Source organism: Bombus terrestris, chromosome 3, assembly GCF_910591885.1.
Source record: "Bombus terrestris chromosome 3, iyBomTerr1.2, whole genome shotgun sequence".
NCBI classification, from domain to species: domain Eukaryota; kingdom Metazoa; phylum Arthropoda; class Insecta; order Hymenoptera; family Apidae; genus Bombus; species Bombus terrestris.
The window spans coordinates 9,237,701-9,253,162 of NC_063271.1; the positions used below are offsets into that span (position 1 = coordinate 9,237,701).

The following is a 15,462-nucleotide window of genomic DNA, read 5'->3' on the forward strand; positions in this document are numbered from 1 at the left end:
CGGCCTGTCTGACTTATTTCCAGCCTTTCTCCTGCAACCTTCGAGATACGTCTGTATGATTATATTTTAAAACCTTGATAGTAATTTTTACTGAAAAGATTATTATATCTCTCGGGTATAGTAAAATATTTTTTAGCTTGGACGAAAGAAACATTAATATAGATTTACTGAAATTTTTCCATTTCAAACAAAAAGTATTTTTTACCTAAAAGAAATGTATAAATTGTTTAGATATATAAATGAATAAAAAAGAACTATTGAAACACTTAATTAACAACCCTTAAGAATTTTCTAAATAAATGTGTAAATAAACGGTAATCAAGAAAATCTGAAGAATATATGTATAAATATAAATCTTTCAAATCTTTTTGAAATAAGTGGTTTTAACTATTAGCTATTACAAATAATAATAATTTCTTATAACTAATTACTTCTAAGTTGATTTAAAATAATATTTAAATATACCGAACCGTAAAGACGAATTAAAAATTTATTATTCAAACAGAGATTCGATGTTCATTTCTCTCAAACATACTTAGTAACTAATAATCGTCACTCTTTTATCAATTAATAATTATTTAATGATGTTTGATGTTTAACGACATAATTTGTCATATAAAATATTGTAAAATTCTATCTTCATATTTTTCTTCTTTTTATATCGCTTCGATTATTTCTAACAGCTACAATTAATTGCTTTATCGATTTATTATAATAATTATCAAATAAATAAACTTATAACCTAATATACCCACTTGAGTGGTTATCGAATTTTTTAATATAATCGTCGTTATCATACGACTGGTGAAAAATAAGAAAAAAGAGGATATAAAGAAATTATTGTTTAGCCAAGAAAACACCTTTTCTTTTTTATACAATGTATTGTAATTTTAACTAGTTCACATGATTCCTAGTAAATGGTTCTTGTCGAACCTAATAGCTCGGCTATTAATTTTCCTGTAACTCATACTGCAATGCTACGATCTGCAAGTCGACCCTTCCTGAATCAATTTTAATTCATATAAACATGCGTCATTTTCTTCCTACTTTTTAAAAATCGAGAAATATTTTGACTTTCTTATTATATTCCTTCTTCTTCGAAATAGAATGCAGTCAAATAATTTGTAAAATTTACTTCAGAAATTGAACAGTACGTGTACTGAAATCTTTCCACAATTAACGACAAGTTTCATTACTTAGTGTCATTATCATCTTAATTCGTACTAATTAATTCAATCGTTGAAATTTTTTCTGAAATTTCATTATGAATTTCTCGAATATGTCAACCAATTGTTTAATATTCCTCGAACATTAATCCATTAAAATATCCAAATATTGGATAGTTCAAGATTTAATTTAATAAGTGCCTGAATGTTTTCTTTTGGTTTGATTTTATTCAGAGAGGGTCAACGGAATTACTTTGACACATTGCAAAATAACGCCGACATAGAAAAATCTCAATTCGGAATCGACGAATTACGTTTGTTAACAACAATCTGCCGAGGCAACAAATATGACTATAGGACACATCGCGCAGGGACCAGCTATGTCGACGAGGCAGGGGAGAACCAGTCGCGAGAAAAAGAGCAGAACATTGTTTCATTTTTTCTCCTTTTCTATCTTTTTTCTTCGTTTTCTTCTTTTCTTTTCGCGGATTACGCGTGGTCACCACTGAAGTAACTACTCTGCATCATAAAAAGTTTGTCGATGGGATTGTGAATCGTCGCGTGTAAACTCTGGGACAACGGCGGCGCCTCGTGGGACGTTGGCCCGTGGTGGGAGTGGCTGCTAGCTTGATGGCCACCCTCCTGGCCGCCGCCACCCTCGTTCTCGCCTATGTCGAAGCCAGCCTCCGTACCATCCAACGACAGATCGCTGCTGCAGAAGCTCTCACCCGAGTGGCCTGGATAAGCGTCTGAAATTAACGGTTGATCGCGTTGATTAGACATTGATGAACCATAGAGAGAGTTAATGAGGGCAATCTAGGTTGTCCAAGAGGTTTGACAGGAAATGTTTTGGAAATTTTGAGCAATTATTTCTAATAGTTAAAAGTATGTACTCTTTGATGGACTTTCCAAGGTATCCTTTGAACGTTTACGAGTTTTCGTTGTTTTGTTTTGTAAAAGAAAACTTTGATGAGTAGCGTCTTGAGAATTTTATAAGTTCGATAGTTTGACAGTCCTGGAATTGCTGTTGAATTTTTTTGAAGAATTTATCGTAATAGTTAAAAGCATTATACTTTTGGCAGAGTTTCGACGAAGCTTCAAAGGTGTCGTTTGAAAATTTGGGAGAAGGATGTTTCTGAAGTTTGTAAGACAGAATTCTTTCGAGTACGCTTTGAAAAGTTTCTTTGGGATTTTTGTAAATTTCCAAAAAATTTGAACAATCCAATTACTATCCGTGGTAGATTATTTAATGATTTTGTACGGCTAGAAGAGACTTACCGTCAGGCGAGTACGGGTTATTGGGGTTGAGCGGTTGGGTGCTTGAGGGGAAGCTAGAAGATTCCCCGTCGCGCATGTTCATGGCGTTCAAGTAATGACCTGCGAACGAGATCAAACGATTGGCATTGTACCGACAACACATTTATCGAAGCCCCATTAACCAGTCTTCGCGAAACGTTAGACAACGATAGAAAGTCACGATAGAAATTAAAAACATTGACGAAACTAGAGCGAAATAGGACAAAATCAATCTTCCTTAATGAATTTCTTCTTTATCTTCTACTGTTTCAGGGCTATAGTTTATTCCAGTTACTTAATTTATTATTATTTATAATTAATAATTTATTTATATATAATTTATAGTTTATATTACTTATATTTATTTTTAAATTATTTATAAAATAATTAAGTAATAATATTTACAAATAATTAAGTCTATTTAAACAGAAACATATAAAATGTCCCAGTATTTTTCCAATGATAAGTTGTCAGTATATTCTAAACATATGACCTTGCAGGCATTGTTAAATACTTGTGAAAACAAGATGATGTTCAAAATGACTGGCAAAAGATTGAATTTATTACTTCCTGAAGTTTTCGTTTATTACTCGTTGAAGTTGGTACAATATCTTCTGACTATTACTACGTGTAAATATTCCTGATCTATTCGTACCTTGAACCGTAGTAATACACGTTCGTTATCGCTCATTTCGTACGTATATTGCATTTTTCCTACAGCTCTTTAACAATGTCTTTGTTTTCTAATTAATCTTAGTCTGTACAAAATTAATGAAGAACACACTGATATTTCCTGAGCACATTTTTGATTACGTTAGAGTGTTACATGATAAATACATGTAGTATACGATGACGTATATTCATATGACACCTTTATCCTATCTTGGTCTATAGAATATACTAACAAAGTGGGACACCTTGTACATAATTTAGTTATTTCTCTTTCATTTTATCTTAAACTTTGATAGTCCAGTCAATAGAGCTACTGAAATGGATTCGGAGGATCCAACGGGCCTTTGCATAAATCGCTGCTGTATGTTATAGAAAATGAATTATATATCGTAGGAAATAGAAGACCACGGGCAATCAAAAAGATATCGACGCATATAATTTTTCCAACTTGCAGAACTCTTTGAGATTCTGAATCCCCGTTAAGTCAGATCCAATCCATCCCAATAATTCTATTCGCCAAACTATCGATCACTTTCTGCATTTATTTGGATCAACGTCCACAAATTTTCATGCGATCGTATAAAAAATAATTCGATCGATAACATTCGTAACCCGTGTCTTACTTAAGCTTCTAATAGACGAAAGCTTAACACAACAAAAACAAAAACAAAAACAAAAACAAAAACAAAAACAAAAACAAAAACAAAAACAAAAACAAAAACAAAAACAAAAACAAAAACAAAAACAAAAACAAAAACAAAAACAAAAACAAAAACAAAAACAAAAACAAAAACAAAAACAAAAACAAAAACAAAAACAAAAACAAAAACAAAAACAAAAACAATAATAACAAATATTAACAATAATAGACGAAAGCTTATCACAATAACAACAACAACAATAATAATAAGAATAATAATAAGAATAACAATAATAACAACAACAACAATAATAATAACAATAATAACAACAATAATAATAATGACAGATATTTTATCAAAAACAAAGATGCGACTCGAGTAAAAACTCGGTAATAATAAATCGATAAGAATAAATTGAAGGAGATTCAAAAAAATAATAGGAAGATTTAGTAAGGACATTGAACAAAGAATATTCTTACTGTGATCGCTATGAGGACTCTCCGTTCGGCGTTCCTCCTTCGGTTCCTTATCGGATCCAGGCTCGGTTTTCGCTTTCCTCTGCAACTTCTTCATCTTCGCCCGCTGGTTCTGGAACCAGACTTGAACCACGCGCACGCTGAGGCCCGTCTCTTTTGCTAGGGCCTCTCGAACCTTTCGACAGGGTTTCGGTGATACCTCGAACGCCGCTTTGAATTGGCGCCTCTGCGCCGACGTGAGGATCGTCCGCGGTCTCTTGGGACCCCGACGACCATCGCGGGGCCGATTTTCGTCCAGTAGATCATCGTCTGGGAATTAAATTCGTTTCTTTAAATTTTTATCTGAATTAATTACTTCATTGAATCTTTAATATGTCTGAGGATCAAACGTAACAAGCGTAGGTGAAGTAAAATTATCGCCTGAAATTTATCGTTCATTAGAAGTGGAATTAGTTTTTGGTAACATGGATTCTGGATATCGAAGATTTGTCGAGAATAGTTTCATAGGTCGGACATGTAACAAAGATGTGACAAGTTGATGTTGACGATTATAGAAAAAGATAGAGGGCAAACTGATCAGTGGAAGTGCAACTTTCGATTGAATAAAAAAGACTAGGGAAGAATTATACGAGAAGAGATTTCAATGGCGAGAAATTTAGAAGTATACATATAGGAAAGAGTATACTGATAATATTTAAAAGAGGAGAAAAATTGATAATGGAATGGAAGTTGAATTTTTAAAAAGTCTATACTATTGAACGTACATACAATTACATGTAAATATAAATATACGTTGAGGAAAGAAACAAAAGAAGAAAAACCGATAGCTAAAATATATTTAGAACTGAGAGGAAACACTGTCGGAAAAAGTATGTTGATAACGTTTGTTCGTAATAACAGATTATGTTAAGAAGTTTCGGTTGACCTGAGATTATTTAACGCATGATAATACTGTAATTCGAACTGTCAAACTCATTTTTCAAATCAGAAACATCAAAGTGACTTGAACATTTCCCAATAATGAAATCACGTTAATAACACAATCGCGGTCCAATCGAATTTTTCCTCACGAAACTCTTCGCAAAAGACAGATTTAGAAACTAATTGCAATAAAGTTGTGACTAACAAACTGCTCTTCCATCGATTTCACCATAACTTTCCTTCAAAGCAATCGCAAACTAAATCCCACGTATTTACGAAACAACTTGAAAAAATGATCTGTCAGAGAAATCATGAATACTAATCCTTCTATTCTCGTTCCTAGATTCACGTTCTTCTATTCTCCATTATTTTTCTCTGTCCAATTTATGGAAGAATCGTTTCTAATTACGCTTGGTTTAAGTGTATTTACCTTGAAAAGAGAGACAGCCTTGATTCAAAAATCCCGCAGGCTTTTACTTTGGATGTCTTTAGATAGTAGTAGTACAACCTGCGAACAATGCAACAAGGTATGTACAATACGTTCTCGTACGTTTCGTCGATTATTTCATCTCGTTTGTCAACTTTTCTGTTCTTATTTTTATTTCTCTAACGATCCGTTTAATTCGTCTTTGCCTCATCTTTTATCATTATTATCGCTAATTTTACCATCTATTCGTCTATTATTACTGATTTTCATTCTATCATTCGTTCATTACTATTTTGTACTTTTGACTATTTTTTTTTTTTGTTTTTTGGAAGACAAATCGACTCGTTGAATATAAGCGCGAGTTTGATCGATCTTTCGGGCGAGATAAAATCTGTATGAACGAAACTACGTAAAACCATTATTTGGACAATTTTTTCGTTTAAAGCAACTTCAGTCGATATATATTGTCCTGTACGGACCGCCAATCTCGGTACTAACGAAATCGATAATAAACAGAAATCGTGATAGTCGAGCAGTTTGCTGTCGAATGTTCCGATTCCACGGGGATACTATATCGCTTTACACCTGTAAATTCACGTTATCGTATACGGTATCAAAACGGTGGATTTTCATAGTTTGCTTCGTTTGGTAATATTTAGAAAACGGTGACCAGAATTTTTACATTTAGCCGTAGAAAATGGCACGCACATGTATGGAGAAGAGCATGCAGAAAGAATCTTCATGAATAAGATAATATTTTTAGTAAATTATAAAAGTTGCCGATCCTAGGAAATTAAAAATTGACGATTTACCATCGTTAACACTAGAACTACCAATAATTAACACGAAGCTATTTCTAGCAAAACCAGTCAAAATGACTGGTCTTTAAAAAGTACCTAATAATAGAATATTTTTATATTTATCGATTTATCACTTTCTTACAGAAGGAATTCCATGTTATGTGGTATATTTTTCGTATTATTAATCCATCTGCGACCATGATCCCTAAACGAGGGTTGGAACGTTTATAAAATTATAGAAACAGTCATTTTGATTGCTGTGGCATTTCTAGTGTTAGCATCTAGCGATCTAGCGATCGATCCGGAATTTTCCTGATAAATGATATCGTCATATCGAATGATACGCGGTAAAAATTTTAAAAACGTGTGGGAAGTTGTAGAAAACGAGGAAACTGGTTAACTGGGGTTCGATAAACAGATTGCAGCACCCTTTTACGCTTTGACAAATACCAGTCATTTTGACTGGTATTGGTATAAATAGCCTCGATACGAAATTCATAAAATTTCATAATCAGTTTGATCAATCGATCGGTTTGAATTCATAGAAAACAAAATAATATTCATTATATCATCCTTTTAGTTATCGTTGCGAAAGTCATTACATCATTGCGGAAAAAAATATAACATGAAGTAGGAATTTTAAAATAAAATTGTGGAGGATTGGTCGTGTTAAATATTGATTAATAAGGGAAGCCAAAATAAAATCGTAACCGGTCGTCAAGTATACTTACATTACTCATAAAAACCACATGATTCGAAATGTCTTTTGACTCATGTGCCGTTACAAAATTGTAAAACCAGTCGATTTTACTGGTGTGGTAGTTCTAGTGTTAATATCAAAGCGTTAAGAACAACTGGCTGCGATCTATCTTTTGAAACTGGGAGTTGTGAAATGAAATGAAACAGAAATATGAAGAACCGTATATACGCGATGATGGAGAAGCTGATATGTTTTAATAAGACAAACATAAGCAACAACACCCACGCCTTACGAACAAAGAATGAAAAGTACTGAAGAAATGGAGGGCGTCGTTTATCCCTATTTTAATTGAGAAAAAATAGAGAAGCAGGATTCCAAAGAAAAATGCTAAACAACTGGAGAACGTGAAATTGACATCGAAGAAATAGAAGACATCGATAAAACTCAATATCTTGACTTTGATTCTAATCCAAAAATTGGAGAATAACTCGCCAAACGAAAATATCGAAGAGAGAAAGAACGCTATAAAAAAAAAAAAGAAAATTAAGTAAAATATACATATAAAGAAACTAATTAAGCTGAAAAAGTGGAGTAACTTTTTATAAGCATTTTACTCGAGGTGTAGTACGATCGTGGATATATCGTGGATAGGTGTAGGACGCTCTCAAAAGATATTGAGAAAAGAAAAATAAGGAAAATAATGAAACGTGAAAGACGACAATTGTTACTAACCTTGAGGGCTGTTTAAGTACAATTCGTGTTCATAGTCCCTTCGACAGATGGGTTGTCCCTGACGGAGAAAATACTGGGTGCCAGGAAGTAATGGTTGGCCGCACATGCAACACGCGAAACACTCCACGTGAAACACCAAACCCGGAGCCCTTAATACGAAATCCGAGCAGCTGATCTTCTCCATGCAACGTGCACACTTCACACCGAAGATCCGCTCGTAGTCGTTTCGACAGTAGAGTTTTAGCTCACGGATGAAACATGAATGCGTAAGCGGTGTTGCACACGCGGCACACGAAAGACATTCCTCGTGGTAGTTCCTTCCAGCGACTTGCATCACGTACTTGTCGACTATCGTACGACCGCAACCAGCGCAGATCGTCTCCAGCAGGCAGGACTCCGTTTTCACTGAAACTGACGGCTCTGAAATCATCACAATTGTTATTTTTTTTTCTCCTTCTAACACTAGAAAAATTTCAGGAACCCTCAGAATCAATATTTATGATCACACTCTGGATTGTTATTGTTAGTATGCTATTAGTATTAGTATATATTAGGTTGGCAAAACTAATGACAAGTTGGCAAACTAAATAGCAACTAATGACAAAATCCGCAATCACTTAGTTGCCAACCCAATAAAAGTTTATTCTACTCTGAAGCTTAGTATTTCGACATTTTTAATAGATGTTGCATACACATAGAATTTACTGTATCTCATACACGAAGATAGGCGCAGCGTATGTTTATGTGAAATTTCCTCATTGTTTTCGGTGTATAATCAGTTGCCAAAGTGGGTTCGACATGTTCTGTTACACACTGTATATCGATCGTCTAATTATCAGTATTTATTAACAAACTGCATGTTTCTCCTACGTTTGATGTTACTGACGATACAATCAGCTTTGAGTTCGCGTTCGTTCAACGATGTCTAACCAAAAAATAAAAAGCTTGAGCAACCATTGTATGAACATTATAAATAAAAGAACCAAAGAAGAGAAGGCTATGAGCTAAGCTCATAAGACACAGAGGATAATATTTTTCATCAAACCACCTCGTCAACATTTCGAACTCCAATCGAAAACGCTAAGATCCCTATTAAATGCACCCTGGTATGTTACCAACGAAACAATCCACCGTGACCTCAAGATACCTACAGTCAAAGATGAAATACACAAGTCCAGAAGCAGATATAACACAAGAGTCAACAACCACCACAACCCACTAGTCACCCAACTACTGGACACGACGGACCAGATCCGCAGACTAAAAAGAAAATACCCCCTAGATTAAATCCTTAGTTTCTACTAGAACCAACAATATAAAACTATTATAATCCATGTCATTGTATCACGTCAAATTAAGTTACTGAAAATTCTCAACGAGAATTGATTGTAAATATTCTAATAAATAAAAAATAAAAAAAAAAAACATTTCGAACATTGGTACTTCAATCTGTTCTCTCAATGTTCGATAACATTGACGATATTATGTTGACAAGATATGTTGATCGTCCGAGAGTTCGTGTAATGTTGACAGCTCTGAAATATTGACGATAATATTAATCCTGAAGGTTCCTTTAATATATAATGTTATTACACAAAATGTATCGAGAGAGTCAAGGACTAAATTATTTATCCTATTTCACTATACATATATGTGTAGTAATAAAAATATTCAGATGAATGTACCATTACATTGTTTAAATAACTTCTACTAAAATCGTTTTAATAAATTTATTGTGACAATAAATAATCATTCGGATAAATTCATTCGTTTGTAAAATGCTCATCATGGATGTGTTTTTATTAAATCTTAACTAATCAAGGAATAAATTATTTCTCCTCTTTTACTAATAAACATATCATATATCACATTTAACAATCAATATATAATATCTTTCGTGAGAAATGCAGGTACACGTACCTTTGCATTCTTCAAATAATTTTTCTAACTTTCCTTTTTCCCTTTACTACGTAACTAATTTTTCAATAAAAAGCAAACTTATGAAATTAACGCTGCAATCCACAATTAGTAGAAATTTATATTGGTTACGTTTATTAGAAAATTCTAACAGATTTTAATTTACGTAGTATTTGACGTTATAAGACACATGCGAATGTACTGTGACTGGAATAACAAATTTACGATAAAATAACGAGTAGAAAATAAAGGCAGCGAGAAGCGTTCAATTTATACTAAATATCGTCGGTTTATTAAATACTCCTAGCTGTCTACAATGATATATATAGCTATATAATTGAGCAACAGCAATGTTTATGAACTGACACAGTCCAGAACTACTTATTGTTAGATGAATTTGATATCTAGAAAATTCACCGTGCTTTGTTATTAATCCTCGATAACGACAGGACTTACAAGTCACATATCCATACGTCCATATGTTTCGGAGCTTACTTTACTTGCTTATCAACGTGCTATCGCATTTTTCTACATTCGTATTTTCACCACGTTACTATCAAATGATTGCTATGTATCTATTATACTAATCTTCCTTTTTTTTCCATAATTTCATAACTAAATAAAATTCTGATTACACAAAATCAAACTATCAATCTATTATTTATAGTATTTTTTGTATTTATAAATCAACTAAACGAGTGAACTCTTACGAATCATTTTGCACATATTTTATAAAACATTAAATGGATCTATATATATTTTACACAAAATCGAATAAGATCTTTGCAAATAGATGTTGTATGCAATTAATTGTCTCGTATGTAACATATAATAAATTGAAATACATCGTTATGTAGATTAGACGTAAATTAGTATTCCTGATGAGAGAATGTCGATCTGTCAATCAAATATACAGAATCGTAGGAATCGAAGTAGGAATATGAAATTTTTCTGGCGGATCGTTTTTATCGCGAGAGAAATAAATACGCAGGGAGTTATGCCGAATGATATGGCTGTCGGACTGAGAAATGTGATAGCGTTCTGGAGCAGAGCAATATCGCGAGTCCCATGAAATTTGTCCCGTCGCTTATCGATTGTCGATAGTGATAAAGCCAGAGCAGGGCAGAACGCGGTACAATAACTTGCTGTTTACCTCAACTACCACTCAGCTGTAACTCAAAACCAAAAACTTAGACTCGTTAAATATGACGAGTGATTTTAATATCCAATAATCAATTCCACGTTTTTTAAATTTTTCTCTCATTAAGAGAATTCGTATCTTTGGACCATGGACGTCCAGTGACATTAAAATGAAAAGACCAACAGAAATTAATTTGTTACATTTCCCCGTCTATTTACTATGAATATTCTCAATTTCTCTATGATATTAACATACTCTACGTTGACAGCGATTGTATAAAAATCGCTAAAGATGTTGCCATGAGCAGTGCAGCTATCAAGCGACATTAAAATAAATTTAATCGAAAGTGAAATTAAAAAATCAAGAAAAATTGTTCTGTGCCGTTTTCTCCCCTGTATCTTCGATTACTCTATCACATTAGTATAATCTGCATTAATCGCAAAAGGTTCCTACGGTCACAGACGAGGATTAACAAATTGGTTCGACGGAAAATTTTTTTAATAAAATAATCAACCTCGTCTCACATACTTTTAACTATACGTAGGGTTAATTACTTTTAATTACTGCACAATAGAACCCGCATAACGAGACCAAAAGGTTGCTACACCGCACCCTATATATATATTGCAAAATTGTATAGAAAGTAAAAGTTGCTTAAAAATAATCGTACGTGACAATAAATTTCACAGATGCAACGTCTGTTTGCCTGAAACACGCGAGGTAAACAAACAAGAGTGATATTTGCAATTGTTTCGCTGTCCTATGCTTCGGTGGAAATTTGACTTGACCGTTTCTGAATTCATTGGAAGATTACAATTACGCGTTAACTTTCGTAAAATACCGAGAATTTTACGTTTTTATTGTCTATAAAGAATTAGCTGCGTTACTTCAAGAAAGAATTTAGTTTAGTTTTGGCTCCGTGGGTTTCGTCTAACGTGAAATTCGTACAATTTCCCGCGTTGTAAACGACCCTGATCTATCCCAAAAAAAAAAAAACACCTATGATGACAATGTGTAGAAAAGCGTATATGTCCGAAGCTACGAAATTTTTAGAAAAACTCTTACACGTACAATAAACTAAAAATCGAGTGGAAAGAATAGAGATCTGGTGAAGAGATACAAATTAACAATGAAAGTTCATAGGTAAGTGAGTAGATAGGTGAACATTATACGAAAGTGACTTTATATACTCTCTTTCGACTGTCATTGTGAAAATCAATGTCGTTAGGCGAAAACATAAAGGAAGAAAGTTCATTCTTACCTGCGTCGTTATTGTCGTTGGCAGGTCGAAAAGGAATCGGTGGTGCAGCGGAGACCATAGTTGGTGGGCCCGACTCACTCTGCCGGTTCAAGCTACTAGGAAGCGGAGGGTAGAATTCCAACATGGTTCCTCGTGCCCTCGAGCTGTCAATTTCTCAACTCCTCCCCACCACTTTTTCACAAGCAACACTTTCTAACAATCTTTTTTTCCTTCTCTTCCTTCGATTATCCCCCCTCGACGATTCCTCTTTTCATTCGATATCACTTTTCGAAAAAAAGAAAAAAGAACAAAATTCAGTCACTTTACGTAAAAACCATGAAACAACGAACGTGTCCTGTGTAAGAACAATGTGAAACTTCTAAGTCCTTCGACACCACGTCCGTCGGAGTCGATACTTCCCTTTAAAAGAACGTTCTCGAGTCGCAAAGAGAAAAATCCGAATTCACTAAAGCGTCACGTTGTCCGATCGTCCGATTAATCAACCCTCTCCCGTCCTTCGACGCGGCGATAGGTCTCAAGAAAAGATCCTGTGAGCGATGCCAGACACTCTCACGGATTTCCAACAGCGATGGAAACTGCACTTCGTGGTTGATACCATCTTCGGCTTCTGTGTTATCTTTCTGTTTTTAGACCACCGTGTTCAAGGGTGGTTTTCTTGTATTAATAGGTCGACGAGACTTGTTGGTGTCACGTTCAGGCGATAACTGCTCCAACGTTTCTACCAGCCGAACTCTCAGGCTTTTTTGACTCCAGCCACCGCATCGACAGTGAAAATCATTCCCACCTATCGGTCGTAGACCATCGACTGAAGGGTAAGGGTCGAAGGCGGGACGTTTCGAGCAAACTAAGGGAAACCGAGGAACAAAGACGATTGGTTCATGCCGGATCCGCCTCTGAACGTAGAGAAGTGGAAAGGGTGAATACTGACCGTGGTTCTCAACCAGATGCACGACGCTTCCGAGGATCAATATCGCACGACAGTGACGTACACTGCTCGTGCAACACACGGGGTGGTTACCTTGAATTTCTTTTCAATTTCCAGTTGAGCATTTGATGGTAAGCTCAGTTTCGAGGATGCTGAGACAGGGCTCGACCGCTGGGTTTGATTCTCTTAGTTCGACGTTGTTACTTTCAATTTATTTTCAATTCCCAATTAGGGAATTTGATGATGAGCGTGGTTTTCAGGATGTTTAGAGAGGGTTTGATTGGTGGTTTGAGTAACTTACAGAGCGGCGGTGCGCTAATGTTAAAATTTAGCTGTTTAAGGGATGTTGGTTGGAAGTTCGACGTTGCTATCCAGAATTAGAAATTTCTGAAGATTCGATGATTTGACAGCGATGTCAGGAATATTGAGATAGGGTCCGATCGGTGGTGTACGTTCTATTGGTTTGGGGGTTTCAATTTGATTTCAATTGAGAAATGGCGATGGTGTCGTTCCTGAGATGCTAAGAAATGACAAGATTCGTGGCTTTTCGTATTTTATTATGGACAGGCGGTATTGTTAAGATTTAAGCGATCTTGAACTTGCTATCTTGAATTTGGAATCTTTGTTTGGCGATCGATAATATAATATCGAGGTAGAATTCGACTGGCAATTTTCATTTCGTTAGATGGAATTTGATGGCGTGTGAGGTTTCCAGAATGTTTGAAATGAGCTTCAATTTGTGGTTTAGGTATTTTATAGATAAGTGGTGCGATATTGTTAAGATTTACCTGTCTCGGCAGTGTCGATTAAACATTTAGAATCGCCCCTAATCGAATCTTGAAATTTAGAACTTCTGAAGATTTGATTAGATCGTATTAAGAACATCGAGATAGAATTCGATTAATGATTCGGAATGATTCGAAGCTTCGAGTTAGATATCTCAGTGATAGTTAAAGATTACAAGCTCTCATTTCAGAATTCCTGGATTAATCGAGGGTAGCTTTATCGATGAGATTGATGATATTGCATATTGCGTAAAAGAACCATAGAATATTATTGCAGTTTAGATATCTTAAAGACTAAATTGTCAGTTTCAATTTAGACGAACAAGAATCGAAACCAACAATCTAAACCACCAAAAAAAAAAAAAAAAAAAAACAAAACAGAAATTTATTCTTTCTTACATACTTGTCAAAAGTCATAAAAATCAGAAAAGACTAAAAGTAGCATAAAGATAGCATTCAGAGTCTCTTTCTGCGCACGATCACTTGCTGGCCAAGAGGAACATTTCCAAGTCCAACAATTCCAAGCAATTCGTCCCGCAAACCCACCAGCCACCCCAAATAAGCGTATGTTGGCTGTCGGTTTCGATTCAACCCCCTAGTTGATCATCGTCGTCGTCACCGTCGCCGTCGCCGTCGTCGTCGTTGCGTACGCACGTGTTCCATCGTGAAATACTTTGCATCATCATTAGCTTCTCTCTCCCTCTTTCGACTGGATGCCCTTTTGTAGCAGTGCAACGAGGAACGAAGGGGTCACGGCCGGCAGTTTCATAGGCAACAAGGCGTATCATTCGTGGCGATGGGGGAGAGAGCGTAGCCGAAACACACAGAGACAAAGAGGGCTCTCGTATATAGGCTTTTATTTGGCAAACATCGACGATAGACGGGCCGCACAAAGGGCGGGCATTGTCGCGTATTTACGCGGACTGACAAACGGCCAAATACTCGATACGACGTCGCCTCGTACTTTCAAAATACACGGTACATCTTTCGAGTCTGGCGATATTGCACAGGCAATTCTGCTCTTGGTTTCTTCGTTATGTTCCCTCTGCGAGGGATGACACGTGTCTTCTGGATCGTTGCGTTTTCCTCTTTGCTTTCTTGTACAATTCGTATGAAAACTTTCTTCGAGGAGGATCGAGGAGGGTAGACGCGTATCTCTCGCATTTTCTCTTCTCTGGTTTCTTCGAATGAAAGTTTTCTCGATAGAAGCGGACAGACTTGTATCGTTTTGCATTTTCTCTTCTTTCTTCTTCTTCTCGTTTTGCTTGCTTCGGCAGAAGGTTTTCTTGATAGTAGAGGACAGGATTAGGTGTATCTTCCGGTCTTTTCCTTTCCTCTGTTTTTGGTTTTTTGAAAGTATCGTTGGTTGAAGAGGGGAGAAAGAAGAGAAAGTTGATTTTATTTCTACTTTTCTTCTTTTTTTTTTTCTGATGTTTTAATATATGTAGTTGTCTTCTTAGACAGATTGACGAACGGGCTTGGTTTTTCCACAATGTGCTTCTTTTGACACAGGATATGTAACTTTTGGATCTTGCTTTTTCTCTTCTTCTTCTTCTTGACAAGGATATCTTTAAAGTAGCAATATTGCCTGCTGCGGCTCGA

The 15,462-nt window shown here is 35.4% G+C and overlaps 1 protein-coding gene across 3 annotated transcripts; it reads right to left on the reverse strand.

The window, feature by feature from the left end:
• Positions 1-689: 689 nt before the first annotated feature.
• Positions 690-14,225, reverse strand: LOC100644798 (LIM homeobox transcription factor 1-beta.1). Of its 3 annotated transcripts, none has more exons than XM_003394491.4 (5): positions 12,151-14,225; positions 7,832-8,251; positions 4,255-4,560; positions 2,445-2,543; positions 690-1,915 (listed from the first exon to the last, which is right to left on the reverse strand). In XM_003394491.4, the coding sequence occupies exons 1-5, from the start codon at positions 12,272-12,274 to the stop codon at positions 1,656-1,658; spliced, it is 1,209 nt and encodes a 402-aa protein (XP_003394539.1). In that variant the 5' UTR covers positions 12,275-14,225; the 3' UTR covers positions 690-1,655. The 3 variants fall into 3 exon arrangements, with proteins under 3 accessions (XP_003394539.1, XP_020724312.1, XP_048260484.1); XM_020868653.2 differs by lacking the exon at positions 12,151-14,225 and adding an exon at positions 8,983-9,022; XM_048404527.1 differs by lacking the exon at positions 2,445-2,543.
• Positions 14,226-15,462: the final 1,237 nt, after the last annotated feature.

Excerpts from the sequence above, each read along its gene's own strand:
- LOC100644798 (XM_003394491.4), bottom strand. The coding sequence starts at position 12,274 with ATGTTGGAATTCTACCCTCCGCTTCCTAGTAGCTTGAACCGGCAGAGT. Across the intron at positions 8,252-12,150 it reads CAACGACAATAACGACGCAG|AGCCGTCAGTTTCAGTGAAA; the intron begins GTAAGAATGAAC and ends TGATGATTTCAG. Across the intron at positions 1,916-2,444 it reads TAACCCGTACTCGCCTGACG|ACGCTTATCCAGGCCACTCG; the intron begins GTAAGTCTCTTC and ends CGTTAATTTCAG.